Source organism: Frankliniella occidentalis, unplaced genomic scaffold (genome assembly GCF_000697945.3).
Source record: "Frankliniella occidentalis isolate FOCC.00 unplaced genomic scaffold, Focc_3.1 Scaffold184, whole genome shotgun sequence".
NCBI lineage: Eukaryota > Metazoa > Arthropoda > Insecta > Thysanoptera > Thripidae > Frankliniella > Frankliniella occidentalis.
Genome location: NW_026267310.1, coordinates 508,918 through 523,674, shown reverse-complemented (window position 1 = coordinate 523,674; position 14,757 = coordinate 508,918). Strand labels below are relative to the sequence as shown.

At 58.2% G+C, this 14,757-nt stretch overlaps 3 protein-coding genes across 4 annotated transcripts; all 3 read right to left on the bottom strand.

Annotated features, from left to right (window-relative positions):
- Window positions 1-2,332: 2,332 nt before the first annotated feature.
- LOC113203755 (trypsin delta-like) lies at window positions 2,333-3,738 on the bottom strand. Its single transcript, XM_026418598.2, has 5 exons — window positions 3,455-3,738; window positions 3,285-3,373; window positions 2,904-3,171; window positions 2,669-2,818; window positions 2,333-2,570 (listed from the first exon to the last, which is right to left on the bottom strand). The coding sequence occupies exons 1-5, from the start codon at window positions 3,704-3,706 to the stop codon at window positions 2,391-2,393; spliced, it is 939 nt and encodes a 312-aa protein (XP_026274383.1). The 5' UTR covers window positions 3,707-3,738; the 3' UTR covers window positions 2,333-2,390.
- A 109-nt stretch (window positions 3,739-3,847) lies between these two features.
- On the bottom strand, window positions 3,848-6,474 carry LOC113203758 (cytochrome P450 4V2-like). The gene is made up of 5 exons (XM_026418601.2): window positions 5,613-6,474; window positions 4,774-5,505; window positions 4,419-4,633; window positions 4,243-4,341; window positions 3,848-4,117 (listed from the first exon to the last, which is right to left on the bottom strand). The coding sequence occupies exons 1-5, from the start codon at window positions 5,862-5,864 to the stop codon at window positions 3,910-3,912; spliced, it is 1,506 nt and encodes a 501-aa protein (XP_026274386.1). The 5' UTR covers window positions 5,865-6,474; the 3' UTR covers window positions 3,848-3,909.
- A 148-nt stretch (window positions 6,475-6,622) lies between these two features.
- LOC113203759 (proton-coupled amino acid transporter-like protein pathetic) lies at window positions 6,623-14,706 on the bottom strand. 2 transcript variants are annotated; one of them, XM_052272021.1, is made up of 9 exons: window positions 14,459-14,706; window positions 13,713-13,844; window positions 13,447-13,556; window positions 10,534-10,614; window positions 9,559-9,831; window positions 8,968-9,052; window positions 8,416-8,697; window positions 8,144-8,322; window positions 6,623-8,067 (listed from the first exon to the last, which is right to left on the bottom strand). In XM_052272021.1, exons 2-9 carry the CDS (start codon window positions 13,734-13,736, stop codon window positions 7,638-7,640), a joined length of 1,464 nt encoding a protein of 487 aa, XP_052127981.1. In that variant the 5' UTR covers window positions 13,737-13,844; window positions 14,459-14,706; the 3' UTR covers window positions 6,623-7,637. The 2 variants fall into 2 exon arrangements, with proteins under 2 accessions (XP_052127981.1, XP_026274387.1); XM_026418602.2 differs by having other exon boundaries at window positions 13,447-13,535; window positions 14,459-14,705.
- Between the last annotated feature and the right edge of the window lie 51 nt (window positions 14,707-14,757).

The window sequence follows — 14,757 nt, the reverse complement described above, 5'->3', positions numbered from 1 at the left end:
CTCACTATAGAGACGGAATAATTAGAAGCGCCCCCCCCCCTCCCAATCTCTTACGTTCAAGGAGCAGACGACCGGTTGCCTACCTACTAAGCGGACCCTCATTCGGCATAGTTTTATTCTATATTTTTTGTGTCTTCTATAAATTTAATGCACTTCGCTCAGCTACCCCGTGCACAATGTTAACGCACGGGGCCCTACGTAAATATTGGGTCGTGACGGAAACCAAAGAGCAAGCAAGCGAAACAAAAGTGCTATTATCGAACAATCACGCCATAGACGCGCAGTCTACACGGGATGCGGCAGGTGACAGGCGGGATCGCCCGGACGCACACGCCTAGCTGGAACCACTGGAACTTCCCCGCGCGCGACGCGACGGGCGCGGCGGCAGCAGGAAGAGGCCAGTCACCGGACGGTCATTGTTTCACGTCGGCAGCCAAACAACGCCGGGACCGGGCAGCAGCATCCACAGCAACAACAACTACCACCACGACGACGAGGACGAGGACGTTTTGGCGCCACGCAACAATACGCGGCGCCGCGCGGCTCTCACTTTGAGCGATATGTCAGCAGCAGCGTGCCTGCGGTTGACGTCGACAGCCAGCGGGCAGAGCGGCGCGGCGGCGGCGCGCGTGTGGTTCCGCTGACATAAGCGTCGCGTTCTCGATCAGTGCGCCGCGTGTCCGTGTCCGAGACCCGTGTTGCTGCTGGCTGATCACTTCACCGCGGCTCCTGTCTCCTCCGCGCGCGGAGACGAGACAAGAGTGTGAGCAACGGGGGCACACACGCGCACGTGTTGTACATTTGTGCGTGTGTGTGTGCGTGCGTGGTTGTGTGTGTGCATGTCTGTGCGCTTACGCAATGCCCCTGCGCTGTGCCGCACGCCACTCCGCACCGACTCAATAACCACTCGCGAGACGAACTACTGAAGTGCAAGATGCACGGCGGCGGCGGGCGGCGCGGCGCGGGGCGGGTGGTTCGACTCGACAATGCCGTGCTGCCGAGTGCAGCCATTACAAGAAGCGGAGGCGGCACCGCTTGGCTTGTCACGCCAGCCGGCAGAGGACACGCTCGCCATCTGGCCTCCGGGGATGACGATCATGATGATGATGATGGTAATGAAGAGAGAGAACAAACACACTGCCGCAGTTTAGTGGCCCGCGCCGGCCCCCGTCGGTCGGGCCCTACCCGACCCGACAACTCTTCATCTCTACCTCTATCCTTTTCCGCTGCGCGGCGCTGGTCCGAGAAAGTTGCGGTCTCCAATGCTTACTACTTGACGTGGTCAGTCTCCAAGTCAATCCGAACCGCCGCGCCCGGCTGCGCAGCACGTACCGTTTATTCTGCTGCGGTCCCCGCGGTATGGTCAGCCCGGAGGAGGGCGTAGAGCAGCAGGGCGTCCCCGAGCAAGACCACAACCGTCGTGGGGACGAGGAGCGGTGTGGCGTGGTCGTCGCTGTAAACAGTCTGCAGGAGCATGGGACGGCCGTGGTTGGTTGGTCTTCCCCCGGAGCGCGCGCGCGCGGCTACCGACTACCGACTGCCGCCCGGAGGCCAGGCAACCCAGCCTGCGCGGGCGCTGCACAACCGGCGCACCTCACAGGCGTTGCGGTGCGCGCGAGTCGACTCGAGGAGTCCCTTGCTATATTCACTTAAGGCTCCGATATGGGAAAGCGTATGGGAGAGCGTAGGCGTAAGCGTAAAAGCGTAGCGCTCGGGTAGTGACCTAACCTTACATCGGCACAAATTTTGTATGACATCTTCTTTAAAATAGTAATATTATGGCCGCAGCGGACTCCGAATGCATGACAACACCAGAAAATGCTTTTCAACACTCGTCAAAACCGAAAATGAGCCAAGATGAGGTTAGGGCGCGTACCCCCACTCCGCTCATTTACGCCCAGCCACTACTATTTACGCTTACGCTTTACGCTCTCCCATACGCTTTCCCATATCGAAGCCTTAAGTGAATATAGCACCTGTTTTGTGACAACACATTGGAGAACACAGTCGTCATGGAAAGCGTACTAGACTAAAGAACACAACTTCTCGGACACGAAGTGTACCACTGCCGAACTCAGGAACCTCGAGGTTACAAATTCAAAGGCGGCAATGGCTTCGGTACCCAGAGCCTTGTGGGTAGGCATCCCTTTCGACGCGTATTCCCGCAATTCGCCTGAATTAAACCTGATTTACGTCACCAACGTCATAAAGTCGTTGATTAAAATTCACATGGGGAAGGGGATTTTCTTTTTCGACCAGATAGTGCGAGCTGACAGCCGCACATGACATACCGTCAACAACGGGGACTTCGAGCATGAAACATGACTCTCAATTGAAACAAGGTATTTTCTCTTCGCATGTATTGACGTGATGTGGTCCTAGGCCCGGGACTAAGAGGCCAGCCTGTAGCCCGTGATTTCGTTAACGTATGCCCTCATCTCCGGGTGGCGCAGGTCGGTGTACAGGCCGGCGAAGTCCTTGCTCGCGCAGCCTATGCCGGAGGACACGATACCCACGAGCCGCTGACTGCCCTCCTCCGTGTAGTACACGAGCGGGCCGCCGCTGTCCCCCTAAGGGGAGGAACAAGAGGGACGGAGTTTAGAGGGATTGGGATGGTTTTGTGTCTCGCCTTGGGGCACGCCGGCACGCCCCGCCCCCACGGACTGACCTGACAGGCGTCCTTCTTGTCGGCCGCCGCGCACATGAGGGTGTCGGGGAGCACCCAGCTCGCCTCCATGTATTTGTTCCTGCAGTGCGCGATGTCGTTGACGAACACCCTCACCTTCTGAAGGATGGGCGTCTGGTATTGGGAGTTTTCCTGAGCAAGAAAGATGGAAAAGATCTCGTCAACGACCACGTCGAGCCCCCTTGCCTCTGACCGGTGCACAAAAAGGCGCGCGTACCTTGAGCAGCCCCCAGCCCGTGACCACGACGGACTCGGTCGGGTAGGGCGCGCCGCCGGCGTCGATCAGCTGGATGGGGTGGACCGCCGAGTTGAAGCTGAGCTGCGGCCACACCCTCAGGAGCGCGATGTCGTGTGTGTAGGTGTGCACGTCGAACTTTGGGTGCACGTGCATCTCCACGATCTGCGTCGTCTGGCCCCTGTTCCTCCTCTCGGTCGAGATGATGGACGTGCCCGCCAGGATCTCGTGCTGCGGGCCCGGCGACGACCTGGTCGGGCAGAGAGGTGCGGGAGGGTTGAGGCGCCCGCTCCACGGCTGCCGCGACGGGGGGCCGGGGACCACAAGCACGCGTGCGTACGCACACACTGGGACTGGGGTTACCCGCTGACGCAGTGAGCGGCGGTGAGGATGTAGTCGGCCGTCAGGATGGAGCCCCCGCACCGGTGGAAGCCCTCGTAGAGCCAGCTCACCTGCGAACCACCATCACCACGCCGGGTCAGCTCAAGGAGGACCGCCACGGGCAAGCCTCCGTGGCCACCGCCGCCGTGTACCTGGTGTCCGAAGTCCCGGATGTCGGCCGCTGTACCGCCGACGATTTGCTGGACCTTATGGGGCATGACGAAGCCCTGGGGCTGCTGGCCGGCGGTCGAGGACGCCGTCGCATGGTTCCCTGCCCGTGCGTTCGACCAGAGGAGGGCGTAGATGAGCGCCCCGGGGAGCGCCCCGGAGAATGCCGACGGCGCCCTCCTGCCGTGTACCTTCACGCCGAGGCGCTGCATGGCCGCCACTGCCTCGCCGGCCATGGCGCTCCTTATCGCTGCTGCCCCTACCACTACCTGGCCCCGCGGCCGCGGCCCGGCGGCAGCCCAGCCGCCACAGTCAAGTGGCTGAACCTCGCCCCTACCGCCCGTGAGCTTGTATAGGGATTAATAAAACGCCTAGGCTACAAATGCGGCTTGTTTTTTTCTTTATTATTTTAAAAAGTGAAAAATATATCAACCTGACCCTAAGCGCTGCGCGGCCGGCGGCTTACGACGCGGACGTTGCACCCGCCCGCGGGCGACATGGAGATGCCGGCCACCAGCTTTATGTCCCGCAGGGTGCGCGGGCCGTCGGACGAGGGCAGCACCTGGAACCGCCGGAGGATGCTGGACGAGAGGATCTTGGCGGACATCATGGCGTAGCGCTGGCCGATGCAGTTCCTGGAGCCGGCGCTGTGGGGCGGAGGGGAGGGGTGCTTTCGTTAGGGCGTGCAGTGGGTGGTATTTAGTATGGCTTCCATTGAGGTGGGAGTGTGGAAATGAGTGCACCTTGCCAAGTCAGGACAGGGCCGACTCACCTGAATGGGATGTAGGCGTACGGGTGTCGGCCGCGGCTGTTTTCCGGAAGGAAACGCGATGGATCAAACGTCTCCGGGTCCGGGAAGTGCCGGGGGTCCCTGGGCAGGTGCAAGTGTTCGTTAGCCCTTTGATGACGACCATACTGCGGGTGCGCGCGGGCGCGTTCGACACCAACCTGTGCGTGAAGTAGGGCAGCCCCGCCACGATGCAGCCTTCGGGGAGGACGTGCCCGGAGGGCAGCTCCACGTCCTGCAGAACGGTGCGCGAGAACGTGAAGACGGGCGGGAACATCCTCATGGTCTCCTTGATGGCGCAGTCCAGGTACTGCAGGTGCGGCAGATCGTGCGGCTCCACGGGCCGCTCCGAGCCGCCGAAGACGTCCTCCAGCTCCTGCGACAAGAGAGCGAGTGGAAGGAACGCTAAGAGCAGCGGGGCGCCGGCGGGGGTGGGCCTCCCGCCCGACAGACGTGCGCCGCGGCTGCCTACCGCTGCACCGCAGGCGCCCGGGCAGGCGACACTCACTCCCTTACCTTGAAGATCCGGTCCTGGACGTCGGGCAGCAGCGCGTTGACGAGGAGGAAGAAGGACATGAAGTCCGTGGACGTGCCGACGGCCGCCCCGCTGATGGTCTTTAGCTCCTCGGTCAGCTCGCGGGGCGCAAGGACCTGTCCCTCGGGGGACGTGAGGACGTGGTCCAGGAAGGCCTTCCGACGCCTCCCTCCGCCGTGTGCTGTGTAGGCATCGCCCTGCCGTAGCTGATCGACCTTGTACGCGAGCATCTTAGACACGAAGGCCTCGAAGGCCTGCGCCGCGCGAGTGTACTCGGCGTGCTGGCTGGAGAAGAAGAAGACCGCGTCCCAGGAGAGCCATGGCTTCATGACGCGGCTCAGCATCAGCCGCGAGGCTTCCAGGAGGTACTTGACGAAGTGGTCCTTTGACTCGCCGAGAATCGGCGGGGCCTCAGCTGAGAACACCGTCTCGCAGATGGCATGCGCCGAGTAGCTGCCTAGCAGGGACACGGCGTTGAACTCCTCCCCGGTGGACGCTAACCAGCCCAACTGTTCGCAGAGCTTGAGCGCGTTCCGCTCGAAGGCCGGGACGAACTCTTGCAGGATCTCGAGGTGCAACGAAGGGCCGATGGCCTTGCGGTGGCGCCGGTGGGTGTCGCCGCTCAGGGTGACGAGCCCCTCACCCAGGATGGGGGACATGGATCCGTACACGATGGCCGGCTTGTGCTGCAGGTAGGGGCTGTTGAACACCACCTAGCAGAAGCAGGAAAGCCAGACGGCTCACGGACAACATACACATACGGTACTGTAACTCGCACCCTCTTGTGAACGCATCAGCTTCAGCGGCAACGCTTGCTCACCTCCAGGTCCTCGGGCTCGCAGACGGTGACGTTGACGGCGGGCCACGCCCACACCCGCACCGTGTTCCCGTACCTCTGCTGCGCCACTCGGGACTTGTCGACGACCTCGCCGAGAGGGCCGGCGAAGTAGAGGACGCCGTTGGAGGGGCCCGGGATGGTCCGCGCCATCCAGAACATGCGGAGCCAGCGGGCCGCGTGGCGCCACGCGAGCGCCACCGCCACCGCGGCCGCCGCCAGCAGCAGGGTGAGCATGGCGTCGTCAGAGAGCGGAGGCGAGTGTCTGCAGCCCCATTCCGCTGCGACGGCGTCCCGACCGACCTGCGAATGTGCCCCGAGCAGATGCGCGACAGCTTCTGTCCTCCCGTTGCCGATTTCGCGAGCGCTCGCTGCGCACTCGACAACTTTGTCGAACCGGGCTCATAAGCATGTGTCGCACCGCGAATCACATCCATACTTTTGTAAAGCAAAGCGGCTAGAAAAAGTCGCGCGGTGCAAATTGCACAGCGGCAGCCCAACGGTGGATCCTGCCTTACTCTCCTGGTCCCGCCGCCCCGCACGGATGTGTCAAGCGCAAGTCAGGGTCGCGTGGTATGCCGGAAGTGGGGTGACACTTGTTGTCAAAGCTAACACCCAAGAAAACAAAAAAAAAGTGCTCGACCAAAAACAGCAGATTTTATGTTATGATCAAAACCAGTGTCATAAAAGCTTCCCACGGGGACGGCGCCAGTCATCCACATGACTGAGGTCTCGAGGTGTTAATACTCCTAATACTTCGAAAACAAATGATTTTTATACTCCTCTTGTCCATTGTCTGCGCCGGTGCGAGTTGTGGGGACCACAAAACACCGGGTGAATGGCACCCTGCTTGAAAGGTGAGTGTGGTGTGCGCGGTTGCGCGTACTGGCTCACCGGGCTTCCCCAGTCCAGCCCGGTTTAGTTGGTTTATAATGTGTATTTTATGAAGAAGTTCAGGACGAAGACGACCACAAACTTACGTCAGAACAATGCAGTAGAATAAAAATAAAAATGTATTTAATTGTATGGTGGCACATTTGTCGTTAGTCTAAAAATTTCACAACAAACAATTCAAAATACTTCGGAAGCCCCAGATCGTGAGGGTTCTAGTTTTCAGTCGTGATGTACGTACATACCTAAAAGCAATCAGTCATACACTAAAATTCGTTGCAGCCGGAAGACGGCTGCAACCTGAAGTTCACATTACCTAATCATTTGCTGACGGTCCCGTGTCTCGCGTCTAACCCAAACACTACTTATCGTAGAACCCACCCAAGCACAGCGCCTTCTGGCCCCGCATTCTGGGCGGGAAAGTCCTTTTTATCTCATGAATGAACCGGGCCAGATCCAGCCACGCGAGGTTGTTAACTCTAGAGTGCGGGTGTCAAAATCTGTCTCCCCCTCACTTACTCAAACCCTCCCTAGCCGGCGTGTCTGCACGAGACTAAGAACGGCGCCTGTCTGAGAGAGATCCTCGGCGCAAACACCGAGAGAGCAGAGGTTGTGGCGGGTTGTGGTTGAGGCTGGGCCTTAGCTTTAGATATCCAGTTTCTATAGGACCATAAAACACGTGGCGTAATATCACAGGACTTATCACCGTTTGGCGCGCGGCGCCGGCAACATTGTGCTGTGCACTCACTATCCGAGTCACTCTGCGTGTCGCTGCCCCTAAGACATTTAATACCTTTGGCAATTAAATGCGGTTTGGCAACGAGGCGCTCGGCTGCCGCTGCGCGTGCCCCATTCTCAAGTCGCGGCTACCCTAGCGGCCCAGCGACCCCAAGGTGGTTGCAGATCGCAGTGCTCCCCTGGAGACTGGAGGCGACCGCTACTGGGTTCGCGTGGAGTCGCCCAACGGGGTCGCTTGGTCGCCCCTCCGGGGTAACTTTGCCAAAGAGCAAAGCCGTCAATAGCTTGTTGCCCGTCGGGCAGCACGAGTCGACAGAGGGAGGCGAGACTGCCGCGGTGACTCAGCGCGCGGGGTTTCGAATAACCACCCCGAGGGTGCCTCTAAGGGCTGGGCTGTGCTTCGGGCTTGTACACCGCCTCGTACAGCGCGGCGTACACGCCGGACACGGCCGTGAACACGGAGACGGCGATGAGCGCGCCGTTCTTGCCGGCGAGGCCGAAGCGCGTGGCGCGGTCGCTCGTCTCCCAGTCGACGACCAGCTCGATGGCGGCGGGCACGAAGATGCCGAGCGCCGAGAAGAAGATGGCGCCTACGAGGGAGATGATGAGGTCGAGGTCGGGGATGGCCACTGCCAGGACCATGCAGCAGATGATGAGGACGGCGCGGGTCACGCCCTCCCCGAGGCGGTGGCGGGCCGGCGTCACGTACGGCGAGATGTAGCTCCAGAGGATCTCGGCGCACACGAAGTACTGCACGGGCACGGTGAACAGGATGGCCACGCCGATCAGCACCTTGACGACCTGCGCCGGGCTGGAGAAGGGCTGAGTGTTAAACAACTTTCCTTCCAGTGCAGTACAAGGTCTGCTCTCGGGGAAGCAGGGCTTACATTTCTTCTGTAGGCAAGCTGAGGGCAATGTTTCCTAGGGTGTTATCACCGAACTTGAGATAGCCCAGGAAGCCGACGCAGGCGAAGAGGGCGACGATGCACGTCATGGCCAGGGTCATGACCCCTGTCCAGCCCGTCATCTTGCGAGGGTTTTTCATCGTATTTTCAATCGGCATCACCTAGGGATCCAGAAAGATAAAACGCACGTTTATTTTGCTGGGCTGTGCGCATCATGTCGACTTTCATGATTGAGAAGTCCCCTTGTCCCTTACCGATCCAATGCCCTCCATGGCGAAGAGTGCCGTGGAGAAGAAGATGGGCATGCCCTGGATATCCTTGACGCCGAATCGTCTCGACTCGGGGTCGGGCAGCTCGTGGAAGATGTAGTACACGGTGATGCCTAACCCCGCCACGATGCACGAGTTGGCGATGAAGGAGCATGGCACGAGATGCTTGAGCAGCCGGAGCTGGCACATGGGGATCAGCGGCACCATCAGCGCCACGATGTAGATGCGCTGGTCCAGGATGTCCTTGTGGGAGTGCTGCTCCACCATCTATACAGAGAAAATGCACCAAGTCCATTACAAGCGGCATAGCTTCTGTCTGTTGTGTCTGCGCGCCTGGAGGGTAGGCAGCCCAACGCACAGCAGCCGCGTAGGCGCGCGAGGCGAGCTAGAGTCGACTTGTGAATTGCGGCTCTTGGTTTCACTTTGCGACTTTGTAAACGCTAGCCCACTACCCCACTGTACATGGGCGCTCATGCCAAGTCGTCCTAAAATAACGATTTGGAGAGCAAATTTAAATCGCCAAGGAGCTTATTTTACCTGCTGAACTGACGAGCCGATGGCGACGATATACGCTGACATAGACATGGCGTAGCAGAAGAACAGGGAGAGCTTGACAAAATTCCTGCAAGAGCAGAAACACACGTGAAAAATGTTAGGAATCAAGGAAATATTTCGTCATGGGCCGACTTTTTTTTACGTCCTTGGTGGAGACGGGTCACAAGTAGCGGCGGCAGAGCTACCGGGCCGAAGGCGATCTAATTATACTGAGCAAAAGTAGAGCTGCCAACAACGGGCTACAACCCCCCTAGGTCTGTGAACCGTAGGGCTGTCGGTATCTGGGAAAGTCAAAGGGACCCCGATGACACGTGAGTGAGTCGACAGCGCATAATCGCAGTTAATCCAGGGGAGACATGCAGAGTCGCCATACGGCGAGATGACGTCGTGTTGCGTTGCAATGGAACATCAAAACAAGTACGGAGAAGACCGCCTCGTAAAACTACGAGTATCTTGTTGAACGGTTAGAAAGAAAGCTCTAGCTTGCGACGCCGCTGCCCCGCCGCTCGGCCGGCGGGGGTTGGGTTAGGTTGTGGTGTGGTCACGTGAGGCTCGCATCCCCTCAGTGCTGACCTGGCGAACGTCGCGAGCGGCCGCAGCCTCTTGGGCCCGTTGGCGAAGGCGGCCTCGGCCGTCTCGCCCATGCCGAGGGTGGGGATCCTCAGGCGGAAGTACAGCGTCTGCGCCGAGCGCACCAGGATCACCATGCAGTGCGTGCACACGATGCCGGTGACGATGGTGCCCACCACGCCGAGGATGAGGCCGCTGTGCGAGAAGGCCATGGGCATGGCCATGATGCCCGAGCCGAGGCCGCCCTTGAGCAGGTGGAAGAAGGCGCCCAGGTTCCTGTTGGACAAGTTGGGAGGCGCTGGTGAGTGGGGGTGAGTGGCGTGGCGGCAGGTGAGGCCCGGGCGAGGAGGGGCGCGTCTCCTCGCGTGCACCTCGCGCGGGGCCTCACCACCGGCAGCAGCGTGCTTGGTCCTTCCCAACCCCGCAGAAGGACGCCCACTCACTCACTCGCCACCCTGGCAACAAACTTGTTGCCGGTGGACGCGCCAAAAAATAAAATAAAAAATGTGCTCAACTGGGAAGCCAAACCAGAATAAAAAGGCATACATCACTGGCTCGTGAGTTTACCGTCGCGTCGCCGCGCGCGCGTCTCCTTTCCTTTGCCAGGATGCGCTCGAGAGAGACGAAACCCACCGCAAACGGAGCGAATAATATGGCATCTTTGGGGTGCCGTAAACAAGCGCTCAGACAATTTTTACGAAATTAATTTAATTTTCTGGGGGTTTAGTAAAGACAAATAAAAAGCACGTGGAATAGTCGTGAAGTTGTAAATTGTCCCGCTTATCGCCGCCATCACGCAAAGCTTGGTGATGGAAGGCGTGACGGCGCCTGACAGCACGTGCTCGCGCCCATCAAATCATGATTCACGATCAAATTTACAAGGGTCGCTGTCTGGTGACAAGATTGTCTCAAGAGGAAGTCGGAGGTTTTACAACCCCGACGAGGCCACTCGACTGAACGCGCGGAAAAAATACTCACGAGTACTGCCGGCTGACCTCTCGCTCGCTGAACGGATCGTAGTCGTCCTTCTCCGTCTCCGACCGAGCCTTCTCGCAAGTTCTGAATTTTTACAACAAAAAGAAAGAGAAATTATGAGAAGAGTGGCGAGAGATTAAATGTCAGCTATGCCATTGATGTGAGACCAATAATACAATACAGAGAGGGTGTTCTAAGCTCGGTTCTAAGCAACGTTTTGTTCTGGTTATACTGTACCGCATGCAGGCGTGCGGGCGGGCTTGCCTATCGACTCTCACCACGGCGCCTTATGGCCCAAAGCGAGTATGCAACCCGTCCGCACGCCAGCATGCGGTACAGTAACCACAAACAATCGCGGCTTAGGACTCCTACCCTGTACAATGAAGTGTAGTGGACAGGACGCCAGTCACGCGACCAGATAAGTTAGTAAATTCAACAATGTACCACAGATGCCGGCTACGTCAGCAGCGGACAACAAGGGGGGAAAAAATGGTGCGATAACAACGTCGAGTGCATCCCATGGAGTAATCCTTCCATACTGTACACGAACATTGCACCCCTGTAACGCAAGCGTACATGCAGATAACCAATCACCTTCACTCTTTCCTGCAAGTCAACTTTTTTTTCTTTTTCGGAAAAGGTGCGACAACGTTCGTTACACTGTGTCCAATTACATTATTGGGCGAACGGTTTGTGGGCATGGGCAGCATGGGCAATCCCCCGCAAATAGAGGCCGTTGAACGTTGGTGACCGGCGCCGCGTCGTGGCGCAGCCGCAGCGGCCTTGACCAATTCAATGGGGGGCTCCAGTCAGTACAGTGCAGGTGGCCGCGCTGGCCACGCTAGCCGCGCGCGCACCCGTCAAGTGACGACCCATTTCATTCTGCTGGCCCTGCCCTGCTCAAGCACTCTCGAGTGCCGGCGGCCCGACGAGGGCCCATACTGGGCGGGCGGGGCGGCGCGCGGAGGACACGGTCGGTGACGCCGCTGGACCATTGGGACCAGCCAAGGCAGTCTGGTTGCTCCTGACGCGCACGTGTGACGGATGTGCTGCCCTGCCGATGCCCCCCCCCCCTCCCCATCACCTCCCCCCGATACTCCCAGCCCTGCTGCGATCCGGTGCGGCGGCGGCGGGAGCGATCCCCGCTCGCCAGGGTGGGTTAATTCAGTTGACCCAGATTTGTCGCGCCACGCATTACTTTGTAGTCCCTCCTGTCTGGTCTGCATGGCTGGCCTCGTTTTTTGTCCACCGAATATCAGCATCCTATTTTATTTTTATTTGACTGTTTTGTAGCTATGCTTCTATCACTTAGCAATTACTTAACGACTCTCCTGATCACAGGCGAGCGTTTCTTTCTCCCTCTCTCGCGCTCGCTGCTCGGATCGTTGCTCCTTGTCGCTTATCGCCGAGTCACTGGGCTCGTGCTGCCGCGCAGCCCGCGCGCTCCTAAAAGTACTGACCCTAATCAAAGCTGTCGCTAAAGATTGTGCGTCGATGTTGCAGGAGCGCGCATTCCCTAAAAAGATTGTTTGGGCTGGCCTCGACCATAGAGATTGCTGGAAAAAGACGCGATTGTTTTTATATAGTACCACACCAACCACACTCACACGGGTGGAAGGGTTGCCTAAAATGCCTACTCCCCGGGGCCATAAAATTTACAGCATACTCAATTTGAAAGGTACGTAGTGTGATATCATAACATGTAACATCAGCTGTCATCAATGTAAAATGGACGACAGTTCTCTGATCTTGATATCAGCTGTTATGATATCGATTATCAGAAGACTGGTGTATTCATTAAAATAATGTCACCTTACTGATATCACTGTTTAATGATGTCACTGTGATGATTCTGTCACCAATGTCAGCAACTATATCAGTTCAGTGATATCAGTACTTAGAGTGAAATTAGTACTTATATAGTGACATCACGAACTGATATTGAAATCCCATGACTGGCATCACTACAAAATACTGACATCATTATTGTGATGATCATATGACTTGAGACGCTAACCAGGGCAGAGATGACTTTGACCCTTATGACCCATGACCCTAGTCGGTGAGTAGACCCACCGTCATAGCCATGGCTACAAACTGCACCCGCACTATCTCATCGTCTTCGTCTTCACGCCCCAACATCCATATTCACCCCCATAATATCGATAATCACAGTAGGGCCTATGGGCGCCATCGCCATCCACCCTCGCGCCCTCTATAATATATAAACTGAAGTTCAATACCCAATAAAGGTATCATTCAGAAAATACGGCCGTCAATCACGTTATCAACCTGCTAAGTTCAGCCTCTGTACGCTCTCATGGCGCCTGGTAGGTAGGCAACATCTTGCGTGCAGAGCACCCGTGTACTGCGGGTTGGCCTACCCCGAGTCTCGCAGGCGCGAAGCTCATCGCGTTATGCCAAATATGAATCTGAGAAAAGCGGACGTACCCTCTGCACGATCCCTAGACCATTCCAAAACTGAAAAAAAATGACGGCCCTACCACCAGTCCTCTATAGGAAGTAATAAGCGGGGTTTCTCTGTCACTCTCGGTACTCTGACTACAGCACCAGTGCGGGTTGGCAACCCGCCCGCACTGCTGCATGCGGTACAGTCTACCCACCGCCCCTCACACATGCCCGGGCGAGTGGCGTGGCGTGCAGTAACCCGCCCGCGGGCGCCGCACCTTTGCAGTCGAGGTATGGGGGCATTCTTCCATCCATTATTGTTCGACTAATGAAAGGAAGAAAGACCAAATCTTGCTCAATCCATGCGTTCACACCGTGAGGGTTGCGGGCGTTGAAATGGCAGCGGGCTTGGTCCAACATCGGCGGGCTGTTGTAATTGGGCAAGCCGTCGGAAAGCGCCTGACAGCACGGCATAGTTTATGCTGACAGCTAACGACATCTACTCACCCGTTTCCGTTGCTGGCGCACTTGTTGGGGTCCATGACGAAACCCATGTTGATGGCACCGCGGGCGTCGTGGCCCCTCCCGTCCTCCACCTGTTGGAAATGCGAGACCACCTGTTTGAAAAAGCGCGGTAAAACTTCGTCGCGATATGAAAGATGGCGATTCTGTTTTTTATTGCACTCAAGTCGAGGGGGCCCTGCCCTGCAAGCGGGAGGGGGAATTCCCCGCCGAGGCCGGCCACCTCCAGACCAGCTCGGCGGGTGACTTACCGGGCGGGCAGCGCTCGCGCACATGTTGGTTGAACACCGGCGCCTATGACGCTCGCCGCGTGCTCCAGATACGTCAGCCTGGCAGCAGCCCGGGGGTCCGGGCCTCCAATCGCCCGCTCAGTCAGCGCCGTCCTGGAGAAGGAGGAGGAGGAGGACAACAAGCAAGTGATGAGCATCGGTTCGAGTCACGCACGAGGCCGCAGCGGCGCGCGTTTCCTTGTTGTGTTTGACGTCAGCCGGTCTTTCTGATAGAAGGTCATGGACGCATTCGGCAGTCTCCTTTGTCCAGCGGGCGAGACTAAAATTCTGCCCAAAGTAACACGGAATAGTTGTGATCACGACGACGGGCATCCATGAGTTTTATTGACGTTTCTAGGATGTAGATAAGGCTCACTATTTCGGTTGAAAAGTGTCAAAACCTACATTTGATTAAATAAACAATGACTTTTCATATGCCTTATTTGACCAGCGATCACGCTGCACTGACAGTCTCTATCGGAATATCAGTGATTTTGGTAATAACTTTGTTGTGTTGAGACCGCACTAAAGTAAGAGACGTGAATGGCCATGTCCATTGCGGCCGGTGCGGCGGCCGTGGCGCTTGCACACGGCGCATATAGTGCTTGCGGTCCGGCCATGCGCGCGCGCGCCCGGTGCGGCGGAGGGAAGTCCTTCACTGCACTGCACTTGCAATCCGGCCGGCCGCTCTCCGCCAGGCATTGTGTCTCTTGAGTCGCGCCACTCACCCTGGTGCAGGCTATGCAGGTCGCGGCGGTGGCCTTGTTCGCCTTGATGCTGGAGGGAGGTGACGTGAGGACGGCGCCGAGCGGCGGCCGTTGGCGGACTGCAGCTCGCGACCCTCGCGGCCGCGACACTCGGAGCAGGGTAGGCGGCGGGGAGACGCCGAGTGAGCTGGGCTCCGAGAGCGGGGCAGGAGGTGCGCAGGAGGTGCGGACGAGGACTGCGTCGCTCGGCCCGGCGACTGCTGGCGAGTACCTCGAGGGGCGCGCGCGCGGGCTCCGCGGCCTATGGTGGGCGGGCGGGA